Raw genomic sequence first — 27540 nt, forward strand, 5'->3', positions numbered from 1 at the left:
TATTTTAGAATGAAAAGAAATAATGATTGTATCTAAATTACTTTATCCATTTTTGTTTCAGATTTGGATTTTTTAATTGAATCTAAATGAAGTGAGGTGCCTTAACACTTATTAATTTTCAATGGCATTTGGGCAGCCAACTACAGTAAGCTCCCTGGAAAATCCAAGATTCAAAGTTTGAATGAGATGGATTAAATTAATATGAAGGTCATCAAATGATTTTAGAGCAGACATTCATCAATAGAAAAAAGAGCAAACATCAGGCGAGAAATATCAATTATAAAAGATAGATTGAGTAACACACAGTTTACCCAATCTTAAACTTTTTACACTCTCATTATTTAGGGCTTAAATGTAGCCTTGCCATGAGCCTTTGAAGAAATCTGCCTCCCATCTTCCCCTTTGTTCTTGGAGAAGAAATGTCCAGTTCTAGGCCTATACCTGGTGTAGTGTGCATCCACAGACAGTGCTGGCACAGCTATGTTGGCCAATATGTTGGTTCTTCTCATCCCCCTCCCACCACCTTTCTGTACCCATGTGTCTGGGTAGGAAAGGTAACGGCTCACAGAGGCTGGAGCCCTCCCTGCACAGCTACCCACACTACTCTCCTGTGTAGACTTTCCATGAAAGAGCCCCTTACACCCTCTAACTCTTCTGCATGGCTGTACAAGCCCAGCTATGATTTGCCCCTTCATGAATAATTTGCAGTTCTTTTTCTTTATCCCAAATCACAGGAACATTTTTGCCCATTTTTTTCCAGAGTTAAACATACAGTATTTGTAGACTAACTCTCTTAGTGATTTAAAAAGAAAAGGTCAAACACAGAAATAGCAGCATCCCAGAGACAGAGCACAAGACAGAGCATTTTGTGGATTATTGTATCAAGTCTCTCAGCATTTGAAAGGTTACATTTTAAAAAATGTGATATGCAAAATATACATGCAGGTTAAGGAAGTGGGTGAATGGCCTTTATCAGGGCCGGCTCTACAGTTTTCGCTGCCCCAAGCAGCGTACGGAAACGCGCCTGCCGCCCCAAGGGCACATGGACTGCCTCCATCCTCCGCGGCGGCAATTCGGCATGCTGCTTGGGGGCAAAACAACAGGGACTGCCGCTCCTTGTAGATTGCCGCCCCAAGCACCAGCTTGGAATGCTGGTGCCTGGAGCCAGCCCTGGCCTTTATCCACGGGGTCGTGGGATCATGGGCATAGACATTTGGAGGCTCTGGGGCACTTCGCTTCCATCAGGTCCAAGAGAAGGAATGACCAAGAGGGTCATGCTCTGTTGCTGTGGCAATGTTGGTGTTGGCAGGGTGATGTCATATGGGAGGAGTGACCTCCTCTGAGCATGGGAGCTATCCTGAGGCTTACAAATCAAGCAAATATTGGAAGGGCTTTGTATGTGCATATTGAATCACTGATGTTCCTGACAGTGTTTGATATGTACGTGCAATATCAAATTTGGTCCCAAAGGTCTTGCTTTATTATTATTATTATGATGATGATGATTTTATTTTGATCCTATTGTTCATAATATTGAAGATGCTGCACGAAATCATTCAACTACAGCATGTTAAAATATATGACCCAGTCTAAAGAAAGAAACCGTTTTTAATGATGCTATGTAAAAAGCATTGGCAAATAAATATTAAGTGTCTCTGAAAAGATAATTGGTAACATTTTCAACAGTGCGTAAGTGGCTTAGGAGCCTTATATTTCATGTGGTTTTGTGAGTTTGGCACTTTTGCAAATGGGAGTTAGGCTTCCAAGTCATGCAGGTGCTTATCTTACAAAGAGAACTTAAAAAAAAATGTCTTCTATATTATTATTTATGCACTTTACATGCTAAGATATTTTAGGGCCTGATCCTAGGCTCATTGAAGTCCATTGGTGCTTAGAACACTTGGGTTTTCTAGGTTTGGGTTAAAATCCTCATCCTGCTCCAGCCCTTTTATTCTGTGTAAAAAGATGAGAGCAGCGTATAGGAGCCCTAAAAACCCAGATTCTGCCTGACAGAGGATTCCCACTGTGGAGGCAGCTGCAAGCTAGTCTCCCAAGGATATCTTTGTGAGCACCAGAATAGGTGCGCACACCAGCACAGAAGCTGTGCAGGAGGGGTGGGTCAGGTGCAGGGATACAGCTGGAAAATGTGAGAGGTGCCACAAAAATGACTTATAGGGGAGAATGCCTTACAGGGAGAGACTTAAAAAGCTCTCACTCATAAGTTTATTAAAAAAAAAAAAAAAAAGTAACTCGATTACGGGCAGAAAGTACCAGATATTAAAGGGCTCTTCAATCTAGAGGAAAAAGGCAAAACAGGAAACAGTAGCTGGAAGTTAAAGCCAAAAAATTTCAAATTAAAAGCGAGGCTCACATTCTTAACAGTGGTGGTGATTAACCACTGGAACAAACTACTAAGGGAGGTGTTCAATTCTGTCTCTTGATATCTTCAAATCAAGGCTTCAGTGCCTTTGGAAGATATGTTCTAGACAAATGCAAATTATTGGGCTCACTGCAAGGGTAACTGCGTGGAATTCTATGGCCTGTAACATACATGAGGTCTGACCTAGCTAGTCTAGTGGTTCCTTCTGGCCTTAAAATCTGTGAATCTATGAATATCATCAAAGTCCAACATATATCTAACAGCAATAAAGCTACCAAATGTTTTATTTTCTTTACCAGAACCCCTAAAGAATGTTGCTTATTTCAGTTTGTGAAGTGTCCATGAAAAAAACTGTTTTTTTCTTGTATTTGTTTTTGAAATTATTCACTAAATAATGTCAGTGAATAATTAATAGTCTATGTCTTGGTCATGAATACTTTGTTATGCCTTGTTGGTGTTTGAAATCTGAGCTGTTTTGACATAGATCACAAGTATGTTTGTTTAATTAATGAACAAGTCTAATTCTTGAAATCAGGTTTCCAGTGCAAAACTCGTAATTACAAAATCCATTTTCAACATATTTTCATAGAATCTCAGGGTTGGAAGGGACCTCAGGAGGTCATCTAGTCCAACCCCCTGCTCAAAGCAGGACCAAACCCAACTAAATCATCCCAGCCAAGGCTTTGTCAAGCCTGACCTTAAAAACCTCTAAGGAAGGAGATTCCACCACCTCCCTAGGTAACCCATTCCAGTTCTTCACCACCCTACTAGTGAAAAAGTTTTTCCTAATGTCCAACCTAAACCTCCCTCTCTGCAACTTGAGACCATTACTCCTTGTTCTGTCATCTTCTACCACTGAGAACAGTCTAGATCCATCCTCTTTGGAACCCCCTTTCAGGTAGTTGAAAGCAGCTATCAAATCCACCCTCATTCTTCTCTTCTGCAGGCTAAACAATCCCAGTTCCCTCAGCCTCTCCTCATAAGTCATGTGCTCCAGCCCCCTAATCATTTTTATTGCCCTCCGCTGGACTCTCTCCAATTTATCCACATCCTTCTTGTAGTGTGGGGCCCAAAACTGGACACAGTACTCAAAATGAGGCCTCACCAGTGCTGAATAGAGGGGAATGATCACATCCCTCGATCTGCTGGAAATGCCCCTACTTATACAACCCAAAATGCCATTGGCCTTCTTGGCAACAAGGGCACACTGTTGACTCATATTCATCTTTTCGTCCACAGTAACCTCTAGGTCCTTTTCTGCAGAACTGCTGCCCAGCCATTTGGTCCATAGTCTGTAGCAGTGCAGGTCCCTAGTCTGTAGCAGTGCAATATTTTGCCATATTTGCTTTAGAAACATTATTATAGCAAACATTTGAGCCAGTAAAATCATTCTCTGGACATTTTGCTGAAAGCTAACACAAAACATACATATTTATTTTAATAGTTGTGAAGCCTTATTTACTGAAGGGCTGATCTTGCAGCATTAAAGTCATTAGGAGGTTTGTGATTAACTTCAATGGGAACAGGATTGGATCCTAAATGAATAAACTAAATTGTTATATTGAAGGTCACCAAAGTACTGCACTTTGGCTAGTCTAATAGAAGATTTATGGTATGGTTCACTTCTCCGTGATTTCTCAGAAATAATTGTTAGTGGTTCAATATTTTTAATTGCAAATCCTTTATCCTCGAGGATGCATTTCATCTATTTTGTTAGTTTGAGTATATTCAGATTTTCCAAGAAGTACTTTACCCGTTCTTTGGGTTTGGTACTCCAAGTTGCTGAGCATTCTGCCCCTGATTTTCCATGGCACTTAAGCATATACTTCATTTAAACATGCAAGTAGTCCCACTGAAGTCAAAGCACATGCTGAAATGCATTGCAGGATCGCGGCCAGAGTACTCTAATGTTGTGGATCTAAGAGTACACACAAATAAAGGTACCCTTCCTGATTACATCTTGGCACATTGAAGCATCTATGGTTAAAATGATTGAAAACCAAAGATCATTCCCAGTTAGCACTATATAGTTATCCCCTTGTTCTAGTGACTAAAGAATGAAACGTGTGTGTTTGGCCCTTAAAGGGGGGTTCGTACTTCAAGTTGGCCTTTCTTTTTTTCTACTATGCACATGTGCTCTTTTCATGTCATATTTCCCATTCTTGTGTTGATGGAAGATAGTTATTTTTGTATACATTTTTCCATTTAGACTTCTGATTAAGTGATAATTACTAACCTAAGTGTACAGTAACATTAGTGTGGAAATGGGGAGATCTGTCTGTCTAGATGTTCTGACTTGTGTCTGTGTCACCTACTACCAGCGCAGAAAAGCTGAACTTTGTGGAATGTATGTTATAGCACGTTTCTAGAAGTGAATGAGTTTCAGATGTGGCTGAAGTTGTTGTATATTGTAGTTTGTTAATCAGTTTGGAAAGCACTTTGCAATAATTCTAGATAATAGGGACTGCAAAGTATAAAGCAAAGGGCAAAAATCTCCTTTTAGATCTTTAAAGTGAGTCTCAACTCCATCATTCTGCTCTCCCTATTCATGTGCGTAACTACCACTGATCTCAAGTAGAGAGCTTTCCTCCCAAGCCATTATTATTGCACAACAAACATTATGTAGGAAGTGTGACAGTGTGATGGCAAAATGAAGAGTATATCATCCTAAGCGGTAACTAGCAGTAGAACTATTTTATGCAAAATATGTTGTACCTGCTTTTAATCACACACAAAATCTATCTTCTTGCAAAGTAAACATTTATGAAGGTTGAAGCTGTAGACCCCTTAGCTTATGAGACTTACAGTATACATGAATTCAATGGTCCAAGACAAACTGAAGGTGGCCAAGATCAACCATGTGGAATCCAAGAGGTGACAGGATGCAAGGCCCCTTTGACTAATGCTTTTCCTTGCTTTTATGCTCATCAGAAAGAGGTGAGGTTTGAATTTACATTTGAAAAGATTTATATCAATATCACTTTATTCATTAAAAGTCAAAGGGATACATCTCTTTTAAAATATGTATTTTCTTACCAAACAAACTAGCTGCATTATATCCATTATTTTATCTCAGCAACATTACCAAAATGATGGACTGCTTTCTTTATCCCCATTTATTCCCATAATACAAGAACTAGGGGTCACCAAATGAAATTAATAGGCAGCAGGTTTAAAACAAATAAAAGGAAGTTCTTCTTCACGCAGCACACAGTCAACTTGTGGAACTCCTTACTTGAGGAGGTTGTGAAGGCTAGGACTATAACGATGTTTAAAAGGGGACTGGATAAATTCCTGGTGGCTAAGTCCATACATGGTTATTAGCCAGGATGGGTAAGAATGGTGTCCCTAGCCTCTGTTCGTCAGAGGATGGAGATGGATGGCAGGAGAGAGATCACTTGATCATTGCCTGTTAGGTTCACTCCCTCTGGGGCACCTGGCATTGGCCACTGTCGGTAGACAGATACTGGGCTAGATGGACCTTTGGTCTTACCCGGTACGGCCTTTCTTATGTTCTTATCTATTTCTTACTCAGACTGTGTTTCTCACAGCACGGAATGGAGAAAACCCAATAGCGAAAGCATACTGTGCAGTAAGAGTATTTATCAACGAGTGTGTTTCACGTTTAAGTTCTGAGGATTGCTTTTAGTGTTCTTGGTATTGCAATTTTTGTCCCTTTACCATCACTTCTGCCCTGGTTTGACTTAAATTTGAGATGAAAGCAAAGAGAGCAATTTCTCTTTCTGAAAATACGGATTTAGTAGGAATAGATTTTCTATAGTAAGTTTCTTGTGGCAGCAAAAGTAACATTAATTCAAAAGGTTTTTTGTTTTTAAAAAGCATTGATCTGGAAATTAGAATTATTCTAATTGTTAGTGAGGAAGCAGGTGGAAGGGAAGTCCTGCTGAAAGATAAAACTCTGATTATACGTCAGTCTCTGTACTGGTTATCTATTTACTTTCCTGTTGCATTCCAAGCTATTCATGATAATCTTTAAAACTGGATCATCTGGGACATCCTCTCACCTTGTACCATGCTGCAACAGTTAAAAACCAGGGAATGTTTTTGCTGATGGACGTCAACAGGACATACTCAGATAAGAACCTTAGTGGTTTGGCAGAGCCTGAATTTGGTGAACTTCAGAGCACAATATAAGACTCATTTTTTTGTTTAGCAGTTGGTTAACAGATTTTGTTTATTACATTTGGCTCTTTTTGAATATTTATGTAACATTTGGTCTTCCAAGACTTGCTGGCAACAGTTCTAACAGCATCTCTTCCTCTGGGGAGTGGCACATGCTAATTATTTATTTTAAATTTTAGTAATTGAATCTCCTTATAGTTACAATGTTATGTGCTATAGAAATCAACACCACTTTTAAAATGGTACAAAAAGGAGAAAAGGAAAAACAGTCAGTGATTCTGTTTCTTCACAAGATAAACTCTTCATCAAATGTTTTTTTAAGAGTTTGTAAACACATACAAATTTCATTTGGCAAGCAAGCTTTTTAAAGTTACTGTAATGATACAGTGCCATATGCTGCAGAAGCTATTCCTTTACTGCTGTAAACATGGTCACCTTCCTTGATGAATAAAGGTCACATACGGGCTCTTCCTAATATTCTGGCTGATGTGGCCATTTCTGGTTCCCAGTCACTGCAGTTGCTTTAAAATACACCTGCTTCCACTTTGTTGCTAAATTAAAAGGCTTGTTTCACTGTTATGCTGAGCTGGAGTTGGGAATATTTTAAAGTGACAAAATTACTGTTCTACATTTTACCGTTTCCCTCACAGCTGCAGAATTTCCATTTTAAACTACAGTTAAGACATGTCTAAATAAGTCACTTTCCCTTTTGCATTGTAGTAATGACAGGTTTGAATGTGCTGTATTCAACTGTGCAATTTAGTTCCAGTGCACAAAGCCAGAACCTTTATGAAGAGCATGACTACAAAGGCCGTCAGAGTAGGAAATAATCAAGAGAATTAACGGTAAAGCAAAATAGAAATTTCTTAACAATCTTCTGAAGAACTGATACTATAGCTTTTATTTATTCCACATTTTTTGCATAAAATCTATGACTTTCAGTAATCTAAGTTGCTAATATTTTTGTTCCAATTTAGCCTAGTAGGGAGCAAAGCAAGTAATATCAATGCATCTTCATTTTCTTAGGAAGGAAATTTAAGGACTTTTCTCGTCTTTTTTATTTCTTCTTGTATTCTGAGTTATTTGAAAGCATTGTGGACTGACATTTTGAAAAACAAAACCATGTACATAATACCCTGTTTTTATGCAACCGTCTTCCCAGAATTTGTGTGTATTACTGCCCTCTACTGATGAAATATAATCAGTGTTCGATTTTGTGGCAGCACTACATAGCCACAATAATAACATTTCTAAAACATTGGTGATAATATTGTCCTACGGTGGCTTCATCCTGCAGTGCTATAAACCCATGTACTACTGCTTCATTAGTAATAAGTAATCCAGCAGACTCCAACTACTACACCAGCACATAGGTTTCACAGATAATCTTTAATAATTATAAATTAGGGAACAGAAGTACTCTGCTATTCTCTGACAGCAGCTTCTTTTGCAAGAGATTCATCAACACTTGAGAGGTTTTTTCTCTACAGTCCTTCACAGTCTCTGTTTACCATGAGGCTCACTTTAGAACTAGGTAAGAAGAATGCTTGTTTGTCTCTACCAAAGCTTTCTGGGTTGGATCTCATTATCTAAGTTTGACTGTTTCAGAGTTAAACTTCTAAATTGCAGGGTCTAATTTTGACTTTTGTGTTGGCAAAGCTTCAGGAATTGCATTTTGAAAGGAGAAGTAAGTATTCCACACTGATCCTGGCAATTATTTCTATATTTCAAAGCCTTTAAATAGATACTTATTAACCTTTACAGCGGTCTTAAACCCTCAATACTTATCAGCAGGACCCTATTTTTCTCCTTATATGTTTGTGTTCAACCCTCATTTGCCATGATCTTCCATCAACAAGCATCATGCAAATCATGATCTTGTTGTTCATGAAACTCCAAATACAGCTTGAATTGCGAAGACTTGGCTAGGTGCAAACTCTGTGCTAACTCTCCTAGTTCTCCACCACAGACTGAGATCAGCCAAGAGAACAGCAAAAATAAACATTTCTAGCATCTGCAAGTAACACTTTTCATATCTGACTGCCTTTTTTTATCCCTTCCAGGTGGATTATTGTAATGTAATTTGTTTGGCCTTGAAAACCTTACCCTTCAATTCAGAACACTAAAACTGGAGCTAAATGCAGTAGTGGCATGTCTCCTCGGAAACTGTTTCCCAAGTTCAGAGTTCCTGTACTCTACTTCTTCCACTGGCTTCTTATAGAAATTCACATCAAGATTAGACTCACTCCTTAATTTCAGGGCTTTAAATGGTCTGATCCTAGTATTCCTTAAAGATTGCCACAGTCTCAGGACCCCCACCTCCCAAGACTTAGAACACTGACTCTCAAGAACATTGGCTCTATCTAACTTTTAAACGTCAGGCTCATGTGAGGGAGACAGGGCTTCCTCCAGGTCAAGGCCAAGGTTGTGGAATTCACTCGACACAACCTGTGAATGACCACAAACCTCACCACATTCACTTCCAAATCATTTATTTGACATCCCTTTCTCACAAAGGAACATGTCAATTTCACAGATTAGCTACAGACAAAAATCAAACATCCACAAGTACACATCAATATAACTTCACCCTCTGGAGGGAAGAATGAAGAGGAAAGATGTTTATTTTTGACGTGCAGCTAGCACGGTGATTGGTTCAGTATGAGAATATAGAGAAATAGAATTGTAAACAGAATAAAATTTGTTCAGCATGATGGACACTACCTATTTTTACTATTTAAGTAAAGCCACCATGGAGAATGAGATGCATTACTTTAGATGTGCTGAAACTGAAAAGAGAAGGCAGGTATGCATATTCACATGATTACAACTATGAAAAAATAAAGCATTCAAAATCAATCAAATATGTAGTTCAAGTCTCTGGACAACTGGAATTAAAATTCTCCATAATTACTGTAGTAGAATTTATTGTCAGCGAGAGAACTGAAAATGACATGTCCCTAGAGCTAAATAAGTATCAACTCTGAGCTTTCACTTAGGAATCTTAAAACAATCATTAAACCTTTATCTAAGATTATGAGTATTTCCCATCTCCTTGTAACTGTTAAAATAAATAAAAAGATGAGTAATTGCATATTCATGTGTAATCTTGCCCAATGCATATTTCTTCTGACTTCAGGAGACAGCCACCCTAGCACAGTGGATGATCTTACTGCAAAACATATCAAGAAGAACATAGCAACACAAGCCTATATAAGTCGCTTTAAATAGCATCAATCAGCTATAAAATAAAAGGTAACTTGGATAATTTCAAAGACATCTGAAATCTAGGTGCCTAAAGTTAGGTTTCTAAATCCCTATTTAGACACATAAATCAGTGGGCTGATTTTCCAAAGGGCTAAGCACCTAGCAACTCCTGATCACTTGCTGCGTGCTCAGCATTTCTGAATGTCAAGCCATTTATTTAGACCTCTAAATGTGGATTTAGGAGTATAATTTTAGGCACTTATTTAAAAAAAAAAAAGACTATATTCTCCTTCTCCAGGGCCCTATGCAGCAGATCAGACAGAATCCATCTGGGTCATACAGAAACATCTCTCACCCATATAACCTTTTCAGAATGGTCAGAGGAGGAAACTGGAGAAACAAAAGCACTTGCTGCACAGTATCAAAACTGTATAGTAGTCTTGGAATACACTTCCTTCCTAGTCCCCCAATCCATGTCCTAGTACCATCTTTGCTATCACTGCCATCCATCCCAAGTTGGGCTAAATACAGTGCAGTTGTTACTGTAGTTCCTTTTGTGTGACATTAACAAAGAGGAGAGAGAATGGAAAGGTGTACGGCATAGGTTTTTGTTTTTGAAAATGAGGTCCTGCCTCTGATCAAGTGTGAGTGCTTCATTTATGTTGGTTAGAGAGGAGCCTTCTTTCCATCAGCCTTCTGATTGTGATGAAGAGAGAAACTGGGGCTCAAAGTGCTCTGTTACCTCAAACTATAGGGGGTCCTTCTGGAATATGACAGCTATGGAGGGTGATTTGGGCCACCTTAGGCCTTTGAATTTTTTCCCGGGTGATGGAGTGTTAGGCAGCCAGAGAAGAACCCATGCCCTGTTAGAAATTTAGGGGAGGCAGCAACCATACCAAGTACTCCCCAGATGTCATTCCAGTCCTGAGATCCCAGCTGCAGGATAGTCTCTCAGCAGCATGGGTGGCCACATAAAGCCTACGTGGGTTTATATGGCTGTCATTAAATGGGAGTTTCCCAATATTCTTTACTGGTATGCACTCACATGTAATGTGTGTGTGTATATAGTATTGTTATTTAAATCCTCATAGAATATTATATTCATTTGTAGATATTTTTGATAGAGTATGTACTTATTCATTAAGGATTTTAATGTATTTTGGATAACATGTTAACCTTAAAAATAGAGTATCAGTTCTTTAAAGACTAATCTGAAATGCATAACCATAGACCATGCTGGTGTAATCCTAAATCCTGACATTACTCTGCAATGATTGCTGTTGAAAAGACAGATAGGGCCAAATTCTGCTCTTGCACTAGTATAAACCAAGAACAGTTTGCATCAGGGTAAGAAAGGACTGAATTTGGGCTACAACATTTATTTAAGAAAAGAAACCCAAGTCTTTTTCTGGAGTTGCTTCATTTGAATTCTAAAGGTAAGGTGCAAGTCTAACCATGTATCTGGCTCTTTAAACTTTTCAGGAAGACTGTACCAATTCAAGCAGAAAATATCATACTTAATCATTTTTATTTTTGTATATATTCATATGCTACATATCCTAGGGAAAAATAATGTATTATGAAAATGATTTTTAAAAATCCTGTTTAGTAAATTCTTACAGATTTTTTAACTTCACTCACAGTTAATAGAAATATTAAACGTGAGTATGATTTTTAAAAAGCTTTATTTACAAATCTTGATTTAATAGTTTTTCATCCAGATAGTATTATTTCTGTGCCCATTTTTATACTGCAGCAGGAACATGTACAATAATTACAAAAATACAAATGCCCTATCAATCATGGTCAAGAACTGTACTGGCAGCAGGAAGTGAGGAGCAGACACCATTGGCTGTGGAGGTGGTGCCACATGTCCCAAAGGCTGAAAGCTCACAGCCACTTTACCCAAAAAGAGTAAGAATAGGATGCTGGTGGTCAGGGACTCTCTTCTGTTGGGAACAGAGCCATCCAGCCGCCAACCTGACCGTGATGTCCAAGTAGCTGTGCTGCCTGCGTGAAGCCCGAATCCAAGACATGACCGAAAGGTTGCCAAGGCTCATGCATCCATCTGACCACTACCCCATCCTGTTCATCCATGTGAGTACTAATGATACTGCCAGGTATGACCATGAGCTGGTCAGCAGTGACTACAGAGCTCTGGGAGCAAGGGAGAAGAAGTTGCAAGTGCAGGTGGTGGTCTTGTTCATCCTCTCAATTAAGGGTAAAGGCCCAGACAGGGACTCTCACAGACTGGAGATGAATGCATGGTTGCACAAATGGTGTTGATAGGAGGGTTTTGGATTCCTCCACAATGGGATGCTGTTCTAGGAAGGAGAACTGATAGGAGACATGTACCCCATTGTGACCAAGAAGCTGAAGACCATCTTTGTGTACTAACTTACCTATCCAGTGAGGAGGGCTTTAAACCAGGTTCAAAGGTGACAGGTGACAAAAACCCAAAGCCAAGTATAAAAATGGTGAACTTAACAGAGGGCTAGATTGGGGGTGGGAGGGGTCCATGGAAAATTACAATAGAGTCATAGAAGCAATAACAGAGGGTGAATCTGTTCTACATATTCGATGTCTATACGCAAATGCATGGAGTGTGGGAAATGTATAGGAAGAACTGGAAGTGTTAGTGTTAGTGCATAAGCTAAATTATGACTTAATTAGCATCCCAGAGTCTTGGTGGGTTAAATGTCATGACTGGAGTGTTGGTATACAGGGGTATGGCTTGTTCAGGAAGGACAGGTAAGGAAAAAGGGAGGCGGTGTTGCATTATACACCAAGAATATGTACACTACTTCTGAGGTTCAGAAGGAAGTAAAAGGAATACCAGTTGAAAGTCTCTGTGTAAAGATAAAAGTAGGGGAAATAGGGGTGATATCGTGGTAGGGGTCTGTTATAGACCTCCAAATCAAGAAGTGGAGGTGGATGAGGTATTTCTTGAACAAATAACAGAAATTTCCAGGCCTGATAGTACTGGGGGATTATAACTACCCAAACATCTGTTGGAAAAGTAATAAAGCAAAACACACAATGCCCAATAAGTTCTTGCAGTGCATTGGAGGCAACTTACTTCCTCCACTTTCTGAAAAAATAACTATGGAGACAGCCATTTTGGACTTATTCTGACCAACAGGGAAGAATTGGTTGTGAATCTGAAGGTGGAAAGCAATTTAGGTCAAAGTGATCATGAAATCTGAGGAAAGGTCAGCATGAGAGCAGCAGAATATGGACAGTGGACTTCAAAAACAGACTTTAACAAACTCAGAACTGGTAGGTAATATCCCATGGGCAGAAAATCTAAGAGATAAAGAAGTTCAGGAGAGCTGGTAGTCTCTCAAGGAAACAATATTAAAGACACAACTGCAAACTATCTCAGGGCATGTCTACACTTCCCCGTAGATCCGCACTGCTGCAATCAATGCAGTGAGTGTCAATTTAGCCGGTCTGGTGAAAACACCCTAAATCGATGGGAAAGCACTCTACCATCAATTTGTGTACTTCACCTCCCCAAGAAGTGTAAAGGAAGTCGATGAGAGATGCTCTCCCATTGACACAGCTCAGTGTAGACACTGTGGTAAGTGGATCTAACTACGTCAACTTCAGTTCAGTTATTCACGTAACTGAAGTTGCGTAAGTTAGATCGTTTTACCACAGTAGCGTAGACCAGCCCTCAGTGTAAAGAAAATAAAGGAAGAATAGTAAGAAGCCAATATGCCTCCATTGGGAGCTCTTTAAAAACCTGAAAATCAAAAAGGAATCCTAAAAGAAGTAGAAACATGGACAAATTTGCTAAGGAGTACAAAAGAATAGCAAAAATGTGTAGGGACAAAATGAGTTACATCTAGCAAGGGGCATGCAAGTTAATAAGAAGAGGGTCCTTAAATACATTAGAAGAAAGATAAAGGAAAGTGTATGTCCTCTACTTAGTGGGAAAGGGGAGCTAAGATGTTTGAGCAGTTTAATACCTATTTTTCTTTAGTCTTCACTAAAGAACTGGTGAAAGAATATTCAGATAAGCTGGATGTATTCAAATCACCAGGACCTGATTAAATTCAGCCTAGGATACTTAAGGAACTAACTGAAGCAATATCTGAAGCATGAGCAAGTATTTTTTGACAACTCATGGAGGCTGGGCAATGTCCCAGAGACCTGAAGAAAATCAAACAGTACCTGATATTAAAAAGGGGAACAGCGAGTACCTGGGGAATTATAGACCGCTCAGCCTAACTTTCATACCTGTAAAGGTACTGGAACAAATTATTAAACCATTATTTTGTAATGCAGTGGTTCCCAAACTTGTTCCGCCGCTTGTGCAGGGAAAGCCCCTGGCGAGTAGGGGCCGGTTTGTTTACCTGCCATGTCCGCAGGTTCGGCCGATCGCAGGTCCCAGTGGCCGCAGTTTGCTGCTCCAGGCCAATGGGAGCTGCTGGAAGCGGTGGCCAGTATGTCCCCAAGTACGTCCCTCGGCCCGCACCACTTCCTAGAGGATTATAGGGTAATAAGAAATCAACAGCATGGATTGGTCAAGAATAAATCATGCCAAACCAACCTAATTTCTTTAACAGGATTACTAGCCTGGTGGATAGGGGAAGTAGTAGATGTAATGTATCTTGGTTTTAGTAACACTTTTGACACAGTTCCACATGACATTCTCATAAGCAAACTAGAGAAATGTTGTCTAGATGAAATTATTATAAGGTCGGTGCACAACTATTTGAAAGACCATACTCAAATAGCAGTTATCAATGGTTTGCAGTCAAACTTGGAAGATAGATCTAGTGCCTTGTATGAAATATTTTCATTAATGACTTGGATAGTAGAGTGGAGAGCATGCTTATAAAATTTGGAGATGACACCATGCTGGGAGGGGCTACGAGTACTTTAGAGAACAAGATTAGAATTCAAAATGGGCTTGACAAATTCGAGAATTGGTCTGAAATCAACAAGATGAAATTCAATAAAGACAAGTGAGAAGTATTACACTTAAGGAGGAAAAATCAAATGCACAACTATAAAAATGGGACTAACAGGCTACTGTTGAAAAGAGTCTGGGGTTATAGTGGATCAGAAATTTAATGAGTCAACAACATGATGCAGTTGTGAAAAAGGGAAATATTCTGAAGTGTATTAAAAGGAGTGTCATGTAAGACATGGGAGGTAATTGGCCAACTATACTTCATATTGGTGAGGCCTCAGCTGGAGTACTGTGTTCATTTCTGAGTACCACACTTTAGGAAAGATATGGACAAATTGGAGAGAGTCCAGAGGACAGCATAAAAAATGATAAAAAGTTTAGAAAACCTGTCCTATGAGGAAAGATTTTAAAAACTTGGCAAGTTTAGTCTTGACGGAAAAAAAGAACAGGAGAAAGACCTAATAACAGCCTTTAAATATGTTAAGAACTATTATAAAGAGGAGGGTGATCAAATGTTCTCTATGTCCACTGGAGAGAGGACAAGAAGTAAATGGCTTAATCTGCAGCAAGGGAGATTTAGGTTAGATGTTAGGAAAATCTTTGTAACTATAATGGTAGTTAAACTCTAGAATAGACTTCTAAGGCAAGTTATGGAATCCACATCACTGGAGATTTAAGAACAGGTTGGACAAACATTTGTTAGTGATGGTTCATAGGAAGGGGTGGACTTAATGACCCCGCTCATGGTTTATTATTAATAGGAGAAAAATATCAAATATGGATCATAGGCATAATGAAGCCCCTAATGACGATATGCCTGCATCAGGGTCATGTGACCAGCAAAACTTAAAATTAGTCATTTAAATTTTGGCCACTTAGGGTGTTACACTGTCTACTGGCCATGAGGCTGAGGAATCACCACAACCTTATTTGTATAAAATGGTGCAGTTTAACTAATTTTTACTAGGCAAGTGCAACCTGTAGAAACTGCTGATTCCAGCATGCAGACTTGATCTAAGCAGGCTGGATGAATTTTGTGCTGGATCCTGTATTAAAATAAAGGCAGTGGTGACATTTTCTGTAGGGCTGTACAAGCTGCATTTGGTCCACAAGCTGCACTTTACTCATAATAAAAATAGCTCACTTTTTTCTTTTCTTTTTTTTAAATACTAAGTCAAATGAATGTGTTCTTAAATGATGCCTTGATGTACTGTTTCTGATTGGTTGCATATTCCTGTATTTGAGGTAGCATTAATCAAGCCTTCACATGTTATAGTCCATAGGAGAATGCCTGATCCTATGGAGAGAGTGACAAATAAGGTTAACTCTCAACACATAGTACAAAAATTATTAAGCTTTTCTATCTTAATTAAACCTTTTAGAGCATAAAGCCTGTAATTTCAAGGTCCTTGCAATGGCAAAGCAATCCTGATTAATTACTCCTATTTCTCTTTGAAAGTTAGACTGTGGATACTTTTACCTGTTACAAACTCTTTGAATTAAATGTCAAGCTTCCACCATAACGAAGATATTACAGCCTTTCCTTTAAACTCAATAGGACAAACTGGTACTACATCCTAATATATACACGAGACTAGCATTTCATAAAGTTCTCTTACCAATGGAAGTGGTGGATTCTCCATCTTTTGATGCCTTCAGAGCAAGATTGGATGACTTTCTGAAAGTTATGTTTTGGTCTGACAGAAATGATTGGGCTCAACGCAGGGATAACAGGGTGAAATTTATTGGTCCCCTCTGACATTAAACTTGGGAAATCTATTTTTCCTTGTATGTGCCAGTTTCTTTCATAGATATCTACAGATAATGTATCAGAACAGCCCTTTTTAAGGATCTCCTCTAATTTGGGAGAGCTAAAAAAGTAAAGGAGAATCTCACCTTTTTTAAAAGTAAGTTTCTAGCTCTCTTCCTTAAGATGATAGTTATGAGAATGTAACTGATGCATTGATCACTAGGACTGAAAGTCTGTCACTGATACCTAAAGATCACAAGTTATTCTGACTTTCCTTACAGACTCTGACGAGATTGTGACAAGGCTGGCCTTTAGGGTCTGGAAAACCATTGCCATGTGTCCTTTAATATTTTCGGAAAGCCTAGAACAAGTTCACAGCCGGAGAGGATGGCACTCTTCAGCGCATCACAACCTCCCTTCCTATTTTAGGAGAATCTGCTAGTGTCCAATTAAGCCATCTTTCAGTATGCTCTGTGGTGCAAAACAAGTGGAAAGCAGGCAGGACAGTGCCAGTATCTAGCCCTTTATTCACAATGAATAATTTAACCAGCTTTCAGGTTCCTGTTTTCATTTACTTTAGGTGTAATCCTGCATTTTTTTCACACACAAAATCCAGTGTCGTCTTGGTCTAACCTTTGTCCCATCTCTAGGGGGTCAGCTCTTTGAGTCATTCTCCGTTCCAGTCTGTTTTGAAGCAGTTCTTTGGAAACTCCGCAGCTAATCTAGTCCTTTTGTATGATATCTGTTCAGGTAGTTTTGGTTCTTCCAACCCTTCTCTCACCCTCCATTTCTAAGTTTGATAACTTATTTTTCTATATATTCTTCCAATCTTTTTTTCATGCGCCCAAAACATTTAAGCCTGGATTCCCTCAGCTTCTCTATGATTGATACCATCTTCACTGATTTGTTCATTCCAAAATGGTCCATTCTTGTAACTCCAAGCATTTATCTTCCCATTTTCATCTCCTGTCTCTTCCTCAGTGTCCAGAATTTGGGGCCATACAAAAGTGCAGCCTAATTACCATCTTGTAGATTTTAGTTTTTAATTTGATAGATATTCTGCTATGACAGATCACTCTACTCACTTTGTTCCATTTGGTCCATCTTTCCTGTTCTCATATAAATTCATCATGGAGTTCATCATTATCCTGTACTATCATACTTAAACTTCTGTACCTTCGGTATTGACTAGCCTCATGTCTTCCTGCAAGATATCATGAAATCTACAGATCATATGCTCTGTTTTATTTCTTCTGATTTTCATGCAGTGTGCACCTCTGTGGCTCAAAGTCTTCTTCCACACCCTCTTTTCTCTCCCCCATGAACACTACATCATCTGCAAAAAGGATGCATCCTGGATGTTTTCTGTAAGTACATAAACACTAACATGAACAAAAAGGGGCTTAATGCCGAGCCTTGATGTATACAAACTTTTGCTAGAAAGTGTTCATTTTCTCCATGTGACCTTTTAACTGTGGTAACAGCACACTCAAGAATGTCCTGGATTAATCTGATATAGTCTTTGGGTATCTGTTTCATTGTCATACACCACCAGATGACTTCTCTCAGGACATGGTCGTATGACATTTCAGGATCAATGAATGCTATGTGCAGGGTTCTCTTGTTTTTGCTATCTTTTTCCACAAGCAATCCTAATGCAGAGATAGCATCCATTGTTCACTTGCCTGACACAAATCCAAACTGATTGCCGCTAATCTTTATTTCTCTTCACAGTCTCTTACCAATAACTTCCTCCCAGATCTTCATTGTGTGGCTCATGAGTTTAATGCTGCAATAGTTACCACAGTCTTGTTTGTCTTTTTTTCTTTAAAATTTTGTTACTAATGTGCATTTTCTCCACAAATCAGGCATCTTCTCAGGCATCATGATGAAATTAAACAGTTGTGGCAATATATTCATGCTTACTTGCACTTCCATACTTCTGCTGGTACGCCATCAGGTCAAGAACTTACTTACTTTTTGTATTGATCAATGCTTCTGCAACAACTTCTTCTAGAACTAGTTGTTTTATCTCACTCAATCCTGATTTAGTTTTATCAAATGGCACAGTGCTCTTGGATTATTTTCATTCATAAACCTTTAAAAGTAATAATTTCACTGTTCTTTAATCTGGTTCTTATACAATATTCACAGGGAAATCAATAATGCAGGATCTGGCCCTTTAATTGCTAACCTACTAGTAAGGCACTGAATGCCATCAAACTTCTTTTGAGAACTAATGAGCCATAGTTTGCTGGTTATGCCTAAATCAACCAACAACTTTTCTCCAAGAGAACATGAATGAGATAATATCATCCACTACCAAACATCAACTTTATATTTCCAGATGTATTAATGAAACTTGTCATTCTCCAAAAGCTGCAAATCAGTAAGTAGTAAATTGAGCAGAAGTAAGTAGTTTACACCAGTCAGTCTAAGTATACATTTTCAGTTTCCATAGTTTCAGGGGAATACAATTTGGGAATGCATGACTAGATCTTGCTTGTACTGAATTAGGATTAATATGATTTGTGCTGTGCTCTCTGTCAGAGAAATCTTTTAAAAACCTGCCATCTCTATGTATACTGGGGATTTCTTTCCTTACATCCATTCTGCCTCAGGTTGCTTTAACTTCTTTCAGTGTTTCTGTGTAGATTATCCGTATTGTCCATTAGGCTGTTGTGGTGGGGGGGATGCTTTTTTTCTAAATGAAGTCTGTTGTGTTATTAACTCATTCTCTTCCAGAGTTGGAGTTGACAGTAATTCCACTCATACTTGTGATTTTGCTTTTACCTCCTTTGTACCTTAGTCAGTGCCCTCTCTATTTTATTTCCTCTGAAAGGTTCACTTTTTATTGTTATCCATTCTCTGTCATGTTCCATTGAATTCAGTACCCTAACTACATCACTTTGCAGTATACTTGAAAGGGCTAAAAGGTTCTAGTTTTTATATAGATTAATCTCTGCCGAGATTTTCATTCTCAGTGTAAATCTTGGTTACCATTCGATAAGTTTATGGATTTTCATTAGATTTGCATCTCTTTCCAGAGATATTCATTCCTGTCAAGTTTCAGTCACTGAGACACAAAATAATCCTTATTTTGAATTAACTTTAGAAAATTTTAAAAGGACCTCTCTTATCCTGATGAAGAACTTTTCTCTGTGTGACATTTAAATTTTCATCATTTTTTAACTCACTCATTCATATTGTCAGTTCTCGTGAGCCTTGGGTACCAGATAAAGCAGCTTTCACAATCCATTAAAACAAGACACATATTTTATCTCTGAGTAAAACAAATAGCACTAAAATATCCTTTGGTTTATTCTTGAGGACAAACCTTCAGAATATAAGAAACAAAGGGTATGTTTCTTCCTATTTATCCCAATTTATCTTCAGAAAACCAATCAGACTTTTACATTATAGATATGATTTATGATAAAGCATGTAATATTCATAGGCACACACATTTCTAGTGTCATATTATAGTAAAGGGTGGAGATAGGAGCCATCAGTTACTGGAGGGGACTTACATATAGTTCCTATAATACTAATAGGAGTTATCCACCGAACATTCCCCATACACATGGATGAGAGAAAAGATACCTAAAACATGATAGCTTTACACAATACATCCCTTAATCACTCTCCTCTTCTTTTTAGCTTCTGGTAATAAGGTATTTGTAGTTCTTATGCTAGTTCTTTGAGTTTTTCTTAATCTTGTTTTTTTTATCATGGGAGGTATATCAGTAGATTTTGAGAGACTGATCTTTTTCACCTCTTGCTAAAAACAAGATAATATATATGTGATCACATCTCTTCCGCTAAGGAATATGTACTTGTATTTCCCTGGTGAGCAGAATGACACATTTCTGAGGATCAAGAACTTGTTATAAAACTAGTTATACTTTACTTTTTTGAGAGAGAGAAGAAAGGTATGTGGGATTATGTTCCTGAAGGTAAAGGAAAACACATCCGTCTTTGAACGTTAGTTGTGTCTTTAAGGATTCTATTTAGTCCCCAGTGCTAAAATTTAAAATCTGCTTGGTTTTGTTGTCTTCATGTTAAAGCTCTCTGATTGTGTAATGGATTTGCCTTTTAACAAATCTGTATTATGGGGGAGGGGGATCTCAATTCATAAGCAAAAGTACTCATGAAATTGAAAAATTATGAATGTTGCCTTTGAGCCAGTGTTCTATTCTTGTTCTTTGCACAGCATTGTCTGTGATAGCTTTGCACACACAATAGAATATGAGTAAAGTATGGCCCTTGGTATGGAGATGGTTTGTTCAAGCTTCCCCTAAGCACCTCAATCTTGACTTCCCACCACCTCTGCTACTATAATTTTGGGCCTCCCATAAGTAGAGACTGATGGTCGTTCTAAACTGTACACAATTTTCTGATGAGTTCAGGTCTTGTTCCCACCTTCACAGCTGCAGAAGGCCCCTTGGTTGTGAAATGTGTGCAGCTTTGCTGGCGAGGATGTGGGGAGGAGCTGAGGATATGTAGGGAGCACCCTCTTTGTGGCAAGGAATCCAGCTCCACAAGAGTTCCTTTCATGGCACTACATGTGGAGGCAGGATTTAGGTTTTGAGAGCAAGGCAGCATAAGGGTATAGCTGGAGAAGTTATCATTATGCAGATGCTCCAGTCCGTCTCTTCCCCTCATCCCTGTCTACTGACAGTACTAGGCTTGCAAAGGCTACTCCAAACAAGAAAGTAGATTCCATAATGCAGCGTTGTTCATGTTCTGTGGTGTTGAAGGAAGATTTCTCCCTCACCTTTCCTATAGATCTCTACAGTAGTCAGCTGGGTTTGGTGGTTCAGAGTGGATTTGCCCCATTAATTATTTTTTGTAACATTTAAAAAAAAATAGCAGCTGCGATGAATCCACCAAACTGGTTTTCACTGTGACCTAAATAATGATTTACAACATTTACATCTCTGGAGATGAAAGCCTAGAGCTTTAATCCATGCTGAGGTCTGCTGTGGCTACACTGTCAGTACCCAAGCTAGCAAGATTAAAGCTATCTCAGGCATATCAATACCTGCTGCTATTACAGCCCATTAGACCTCCCTAAGTCCCCTCTCTCTGTTAACTACAGTAGCATCAACCATTTCAGAAAAAACTCCTGTGCAAGCAGCTTTTAGAAGAAGAATAACTACCATCATTTTTAGCCAAGGAAATCAACACCATCCTTCAGTTTTAACTGAGGTTTCAAGTTGAGGACATTTTCCCTCTATCATTGCAAAATGTTAAAATAATGTAGCATCCCATTTCAGTTCTCTTTGTTCTTTAATCTGCTGGCTAGAGCTGTTTTCTTAATCTTATCATAGTTTAGTTCAGTAAAGTGAACTAAAAGGTAACAAAAATAAAATATGGCTCTAATACAAAGGCAATAAACAAAAATAGATATCAGTATATTCTCAAAAAAAGGCCTAATCTTCTGAATGTCTAACAATATATGTTTGGAATTGCTATCTACTAAAATACATAAAGTTAGTCATATACATGGCTGTTATATATGTCTCTGTGTCAAGAATAATACCAGTTTTATGGAACTTTTGTCTGAGAGTCAGTATCTGTCCTCTTAGCCTTCTTATTACATTTCTGATTATTCCCACCTTGCAAACAGCCTTTTTTGCTTTAATGGGATGTTTATTAAATGATGCAAAATTTCTTCAGTATGTTTTAAAGAAAGGCTTAAAGTGGAAAAAATTGTCAAATTTTGCATCTTTGTTTTGAAATTATTAATTATCTGAGATGGGAAAACTAGTTTGGATAAAATAAGGATTTCACTGAACATTCCCTCAAATCTCAAACAAATCTGAACCTTTTGTGTAAACACATGATCGTTTTAGATGATTGAAAATGTTTGCTTCAGGGCCAACCCTGAAGCAACCACCATATCTTGCCTTCAGCAGCAGGTTCTTTTCTAGAGACAGCCAATCAGTCTGCCTGTTTCGCCATCCTTGATCCCCTATTAATTGTAGAGGTACATTACACTCCTAGAGTCATAGAGTTTAAGGCCAGAAGCAACCGCTAGATCATCTAATCTAACTTCCTGCATATCAAAGGCCACCAACACCACCAAGTAACCACACACTACACCTGGCAATGGAAATGAGACCAAAAGTAAATGAGACCCACAGGAAACTATGGAAATTATGTGCCACAGTCACAGAATGGGAAGGACTGAGGTTCACCAGTACCTGAGGCTTCTGCATTGGCAGGGAAATGATTAAATGAGAGGTACCCAGATAATCCTGGCAAGTGATCCACACAAACATGCTGCAGAGAAATGTCAAAAAAGCCCAGAGGTTTTGCTCATCTAACCTGGGGAGAAATTCCTTCCCAGTCTCACATATGGCCTGAGCATGTGCGCAAGAAACACCCAGCCTAGTCTGGTGTGGGTCTGTTCTCCAGAGACCAAGCTGAGTGACTTATTCTGCAGCAAGAGTCAATTATGCCTATCTGCTGCCACTCCTTGCACTTAGAAATGTGACGAGCACTCCAAATAAAGAACCCACTGCCAGACTCTGGGTCAGGCTGCCTGTGCATAGTTTATATCCACAGTCTAGACCGATAGAAGATTAAGTATAGGAAAGATCAACCCATTTGGGAACAGATCAGTGTATTATTTAAGCTTGTCAGTTAAAAGAACTAGTCAAAAAACTGGGAGGGGGAAATGCTGTCAGAAACTTTCTGCTTTTTGTTGCAAAAGAAAAATTTTGTTTGAAAACCAAAAGTTTTTCTTTTTCTCAGTTTTAAATGAAAAGTCAAGATGTTTTCATGGAAAGTAGATTCTTTTTGTGAAAAATTTCATTTAATTAAACCCCATTTTTCATAAAAACCCAGTTTTGACTCAAAATGGTAAAATAGTCATATTCGTTAAGCTTTGTATAAGCATCTGAAATTATAGATGCTTATATAAATTGAGTCTTCAGAAATATTCACTTTATTCTGTATGCCTCAGTTTTTGGGTGCTCAGCAACACACACCAGGGTGTCTCTTGTTGGACACCCAAAAATGAGGCTTTCAGAATTAGTGGCCATTTCAGAAACAAGAAGCAATGGTCTCAAGTTGCAGAGGGGGAGGTTTAGGTTGGATATTAGGAAAAACTTTTTCACTAGTAGGGTGGTGAAGAACTGGAATAGGTTAGAGGTTTTTAAGGTCAGGCTTGACAAAGCCCTGGCTGGGATGATTTAGTTGGGTTTGGTCCTGCTTTGAGCAGGGGGTTGGACTAGATGACCTCCTGAGGTCCCTTCCAACCCTGAGATTCTATGATTCTATGAAATGTTGTCATCAGTAAATTAGTGAGCCAGTGTCTCCTGGCAAGGGAATGTAAGTCGTGAAAAGGGTAATGAGATTCAAAATAGTTGGTATCTTCAGAAGAATAAGGGAGCTGTGCATTTTCAAAACCATTGAAGGCCAGGTACAAGATATCTCAAGCTAGACACACACAATCTGAGGCACACAAAATTACTGGACACTTCTGAAAGTTTGATCATAGTTTTTTGTTATTCAAACTTATGTTCTTTATCTTTTTTAAAATGTTGACCTTTAATATGATTTCTCCAAAAGCGTTGAGATGGGCACACGAGTGCTGGAAAGTTTGGAATTCCATTATTTATGTTAACGTCCTTCTATGGATATATAGATGACTGCAATTTCTAGTACTCTCAATACAGATTTTGGCATAAGCAATAACGTTTTCTTTAATGCTAAAAAAGTTGAATCTGAAGAAAGCCTATTGATAATGAGATGCAGAAGCATAAACAAATGAATCAACCAAGTATTTTGTCCTAGAATGTCGATTGATCGTTCTAGAATTGAATGTGTTTTTGTTTTCCAGTATAATTGTACTGTATTTTATTTATGTATTTATTTTAGGCACAGAAGGGGCAGTGTTTGGGCACTCTGTGGAGACACCCCATATCAGAGCAGAACCTTCCCAAGACCTCAAGTAGGTGTTTGTTAAAAGAGTTGTTTTAAAATTTATTTTTTCCCAACACCAATTAAGAAATCTTGATTTTTATTTTTTATTTATAAAGTAATCTATATCATTTAGGTCATTCATTTATATATATTCTATTGACCTGTTCCTCATCTATCTAAAACACCCACAGACTTCACAACAGATACCACAGTCAGAGAGAAAAATATCCTTTATCACAAATGATATGCACACTCCGTTACTTTTTATAATGTATTTTTCTCCAGTGCCAAACTAATCTAAATCATCGAGTTTAGGGTTCATACACACACTATACTTTTTGGAACAACCTTTTTTTTTTAAAAAAAAGGCCAGTTTAATACAGTGCTGTCTAGCAGCGTGAAGCCCAGGTCTTGTTTCTTTATGAGCTATTGCAGGAGATAAAAGCTAAAATGTCAACACAAAGTAAACAGCCTCAGGTTTGTCCTTCATACAATACTTCTGTGGGTTTTTTAAAGGGTTTTTTTTTCTTTTTCTTTAGGAATTCATTTTTAAGTAAGCCAGTCTACCTCTCAAAATGTATTCAAAGTCATTCTGAGATGGTTGTATGTGTATATGGATGTGTATGCATAAGTAAATTGTAAAAGGACAAAATCTAAAGTTTACTAAAGAGTCTATAAGACCAAAAAAAGATAATTTAGAATGACTTGCCAATGGAAGCCTTTTCATAAAGTTTGTATGTTATTTCAGTGGTAGGTATTAATTTACACTAAATGATGGAAAGATGAAATTTAAATGTGAAACAATCATACTAGAATCTAAAGATTTTTGTGGTCTTTCCTAGTTTTACTTACATCAAAGTTTACTGCAACTCTTCCATGGTTTCTGCACATGATAAACCCTTCTCGTTAGCCTGCCTAGCAACATTTACAGTGCCAAGCTGTTCACTGGCTTCCAGAAGGAGGTTAGATGAGGCCCCCTCCATGCATTTTAAAGAACCATCAACCTAACATTGACTTCAGTGAGGCTCTGCATAGCCATACAGCATGCAGGATTGGGGCCTTTATTTTTTTTCTCTCTCTCAGAAAATGGAAGGGTCTGACCAAAATTGATCATTTAAACAGAACATTTTAAGCTTAATGTAAGGCTTTGGCGGGGGGGGGGGCACTCTAGGGTGTGCAACACTCTTCCTCCCGCCCCCCTGCCAAAGGCTGTTGTCTGTTGTTAAAAGTAGTTGTTGTCTACAGTAACCAGGTGGCAGGATTACTAACAGTTAGGAGGGCAGCAGAGACAGAAGAGAAAACACAATTTGCTGTTGTTTCAAAATGGCACAACCAGCAGCAACAGTCTCATGTGAGGGAGAAGTGGTACTTTTGCCACCCTAAAGAATATGGAGGATACAAGCAGATGTACTCTGTCAGCATGCAGTATTCTGGGTGTGATCTTAAGGGTTCATTTGAGTAGGGCTGTAATCTCCCTGATGCCTTTGTGTATGCAAATTGCACTATCCTTTATTTGCCATCACAACCCATTGCAAACTCGCATCTAAATTGCAGTCTATTACCAACCCTAGTTCTCTTTTGGCATTTCTCTTTTCCATGCTTCTTCTTCCCACTGAATAGCTGCCAAACCAACTATTCCCTTAAATCATTTATCACATGTGCTGCAATTAATGGGAATTCCTCAACATTCTTCAGCTAGCCTTCCCCTCTTCTTCTAACATCAGATTGATTTAGAGAAAACACACAGAAGGACGATTCAGCACCAATCATCATCAAATAAGACGTTTATGAAACTGAAATAACTCCTACTGTGCACATAACAAATTAGGCTAACAGCATTAATTTACAATTAAATTATTTTATTCTTCATTTATTGAATATGTATTATGCTCTGCCAGCTACCCCGAAATGTTCACTGCTATGTATTCATTAGGGTTCAGGGTTATTGCATTTGAAAGCTCTGAAGTCATCTAAACAAAGTGAAGTTCTCAACGTCTGGAATTAGGATTTTATGAAAGCTGACAATATATTTTAGTCTAGCACAGAAGATACTGGACAATTTACTAAATAATGACCTTGTATATGTAGCAGAATCCGCCACTGAAACTAGAAGGTAAAATTATGACCATGTTTACTAGAGATGAGACTGAACTACAAAATTGGATGTGAACCCAGATTTTGACACCCATTAAATTAAGGGTTTTTTTTTGTTTGTTTGTTTTTCAAAATCTGACAGTTCGGCTCAGCTCATTATAGACAAAAGGGTGGGTTGCAGAATTCAGCTCTGGAGCTTGGTTCATACTCTGAACAGTGTCATCCCCACCAAAATGTAAGGGTGTTCAGACTTTGGCCCATCTCTAATATTTGCTATTAAAATGTTCCTTTTAAAAATCATACACGGTGCAGCTTTAAAACAACTACATATTTGTCCCCTCTTCTGTGTTGTTTTTTCCTTACGTTTTTCCTAATCTAACCAGCCAGCTTTTGCTAGCAAAATGTTTTCCTACAATCCTTTGTGAAAGCTGATAAACCCCTTTAGATCAAGTCCATTGCCCAAAATATAATTGAATCTGACTTTCATTAGCTGAAACATGCAGAATAAAAGAATCGTGCTTTAGAATGAGCAAAATGAATTACATTTTGATAATTAAATCTCCAGATTTCCGTTGATACCTTTTCTCACAAGAATGCTGTGAAGGAACTAAACTGCCAAGATTATAGCCCTAAAATATTGGCTTTAATGATAATAATGCATTAAAACATGGTGCACTAATGGGTAATATCTATGCACAAAAGAGTCAGCCAGTGGTTATATGCTGATAGCTATGCCCTGAATCACTTTCTTAATAAGGGGGTAAATTACTTTGTTGTTGTTTTCTACCTCTGGGGAGAACTAGAAGATCAAATTTAATAACTTTTTTTTTATTCTATGTCAAGACTAGTATACCATTAACTATTAGCTAATCCTGAAAGCTAGTGCTGGGCATAATGAGATGGAAATTGATCAAGCAGCAAGAAACAGATAAAGCCCGTACGATCTCATTTTGACTCTGATCAGTATCGAAGATACACAAATCCCACATAATGGTTTTATGTTTTCCACAAAGCTACAGCCACATGACATCTCTAAGAGCCTCTGCCTAAAATGCTGCAGTAGATAGCCTGCTAACATAGCACTGTGTCCTTTCTGTAAAAGCTTGA

The 27540-nt window shown here is 38.3% G+C and overlaps 1 protein-coding gene across 5 annotated transcripts in view; it reads left to right on the forward strand.

Moving 5' to 3' along the window:
• The window catches only part of SGCZ (sarcoglycan zeta), a 483993-nt gene that overhangs the window by 432065 nt on the left and 24388 nt on the right, over positions 1-27540 (forward strand). For all 5 annotated transcript variants that reach the window (XM_045017558.1, XM_045017561.1, XM_045017559.1 and 2 more), the window contains one exon: positions 24295-24367. In XM_045017558.1, the coding sequence (XP_044873493.1) occupies positions 24295-24367 (73 nt within the window). The remainder of the gene's footprint in view (positions 1-24294; positions 24368-27540) is intronic.

The sequence above is a fragment of the Mauremys mutica genome, chromosome 5, assembly GCF_020497125.1.
Source record: "Mauremys mutica isolate MM-2020 ecotype Southern chromosome 5, ASM2049712v1, whole genome shotgun sequence".
Taxonomy (NCBI): Eukaryota; Metazoa; Chordata; order Testudines; family Geoemydidae; genus Mauremys; species Mauremys mutica.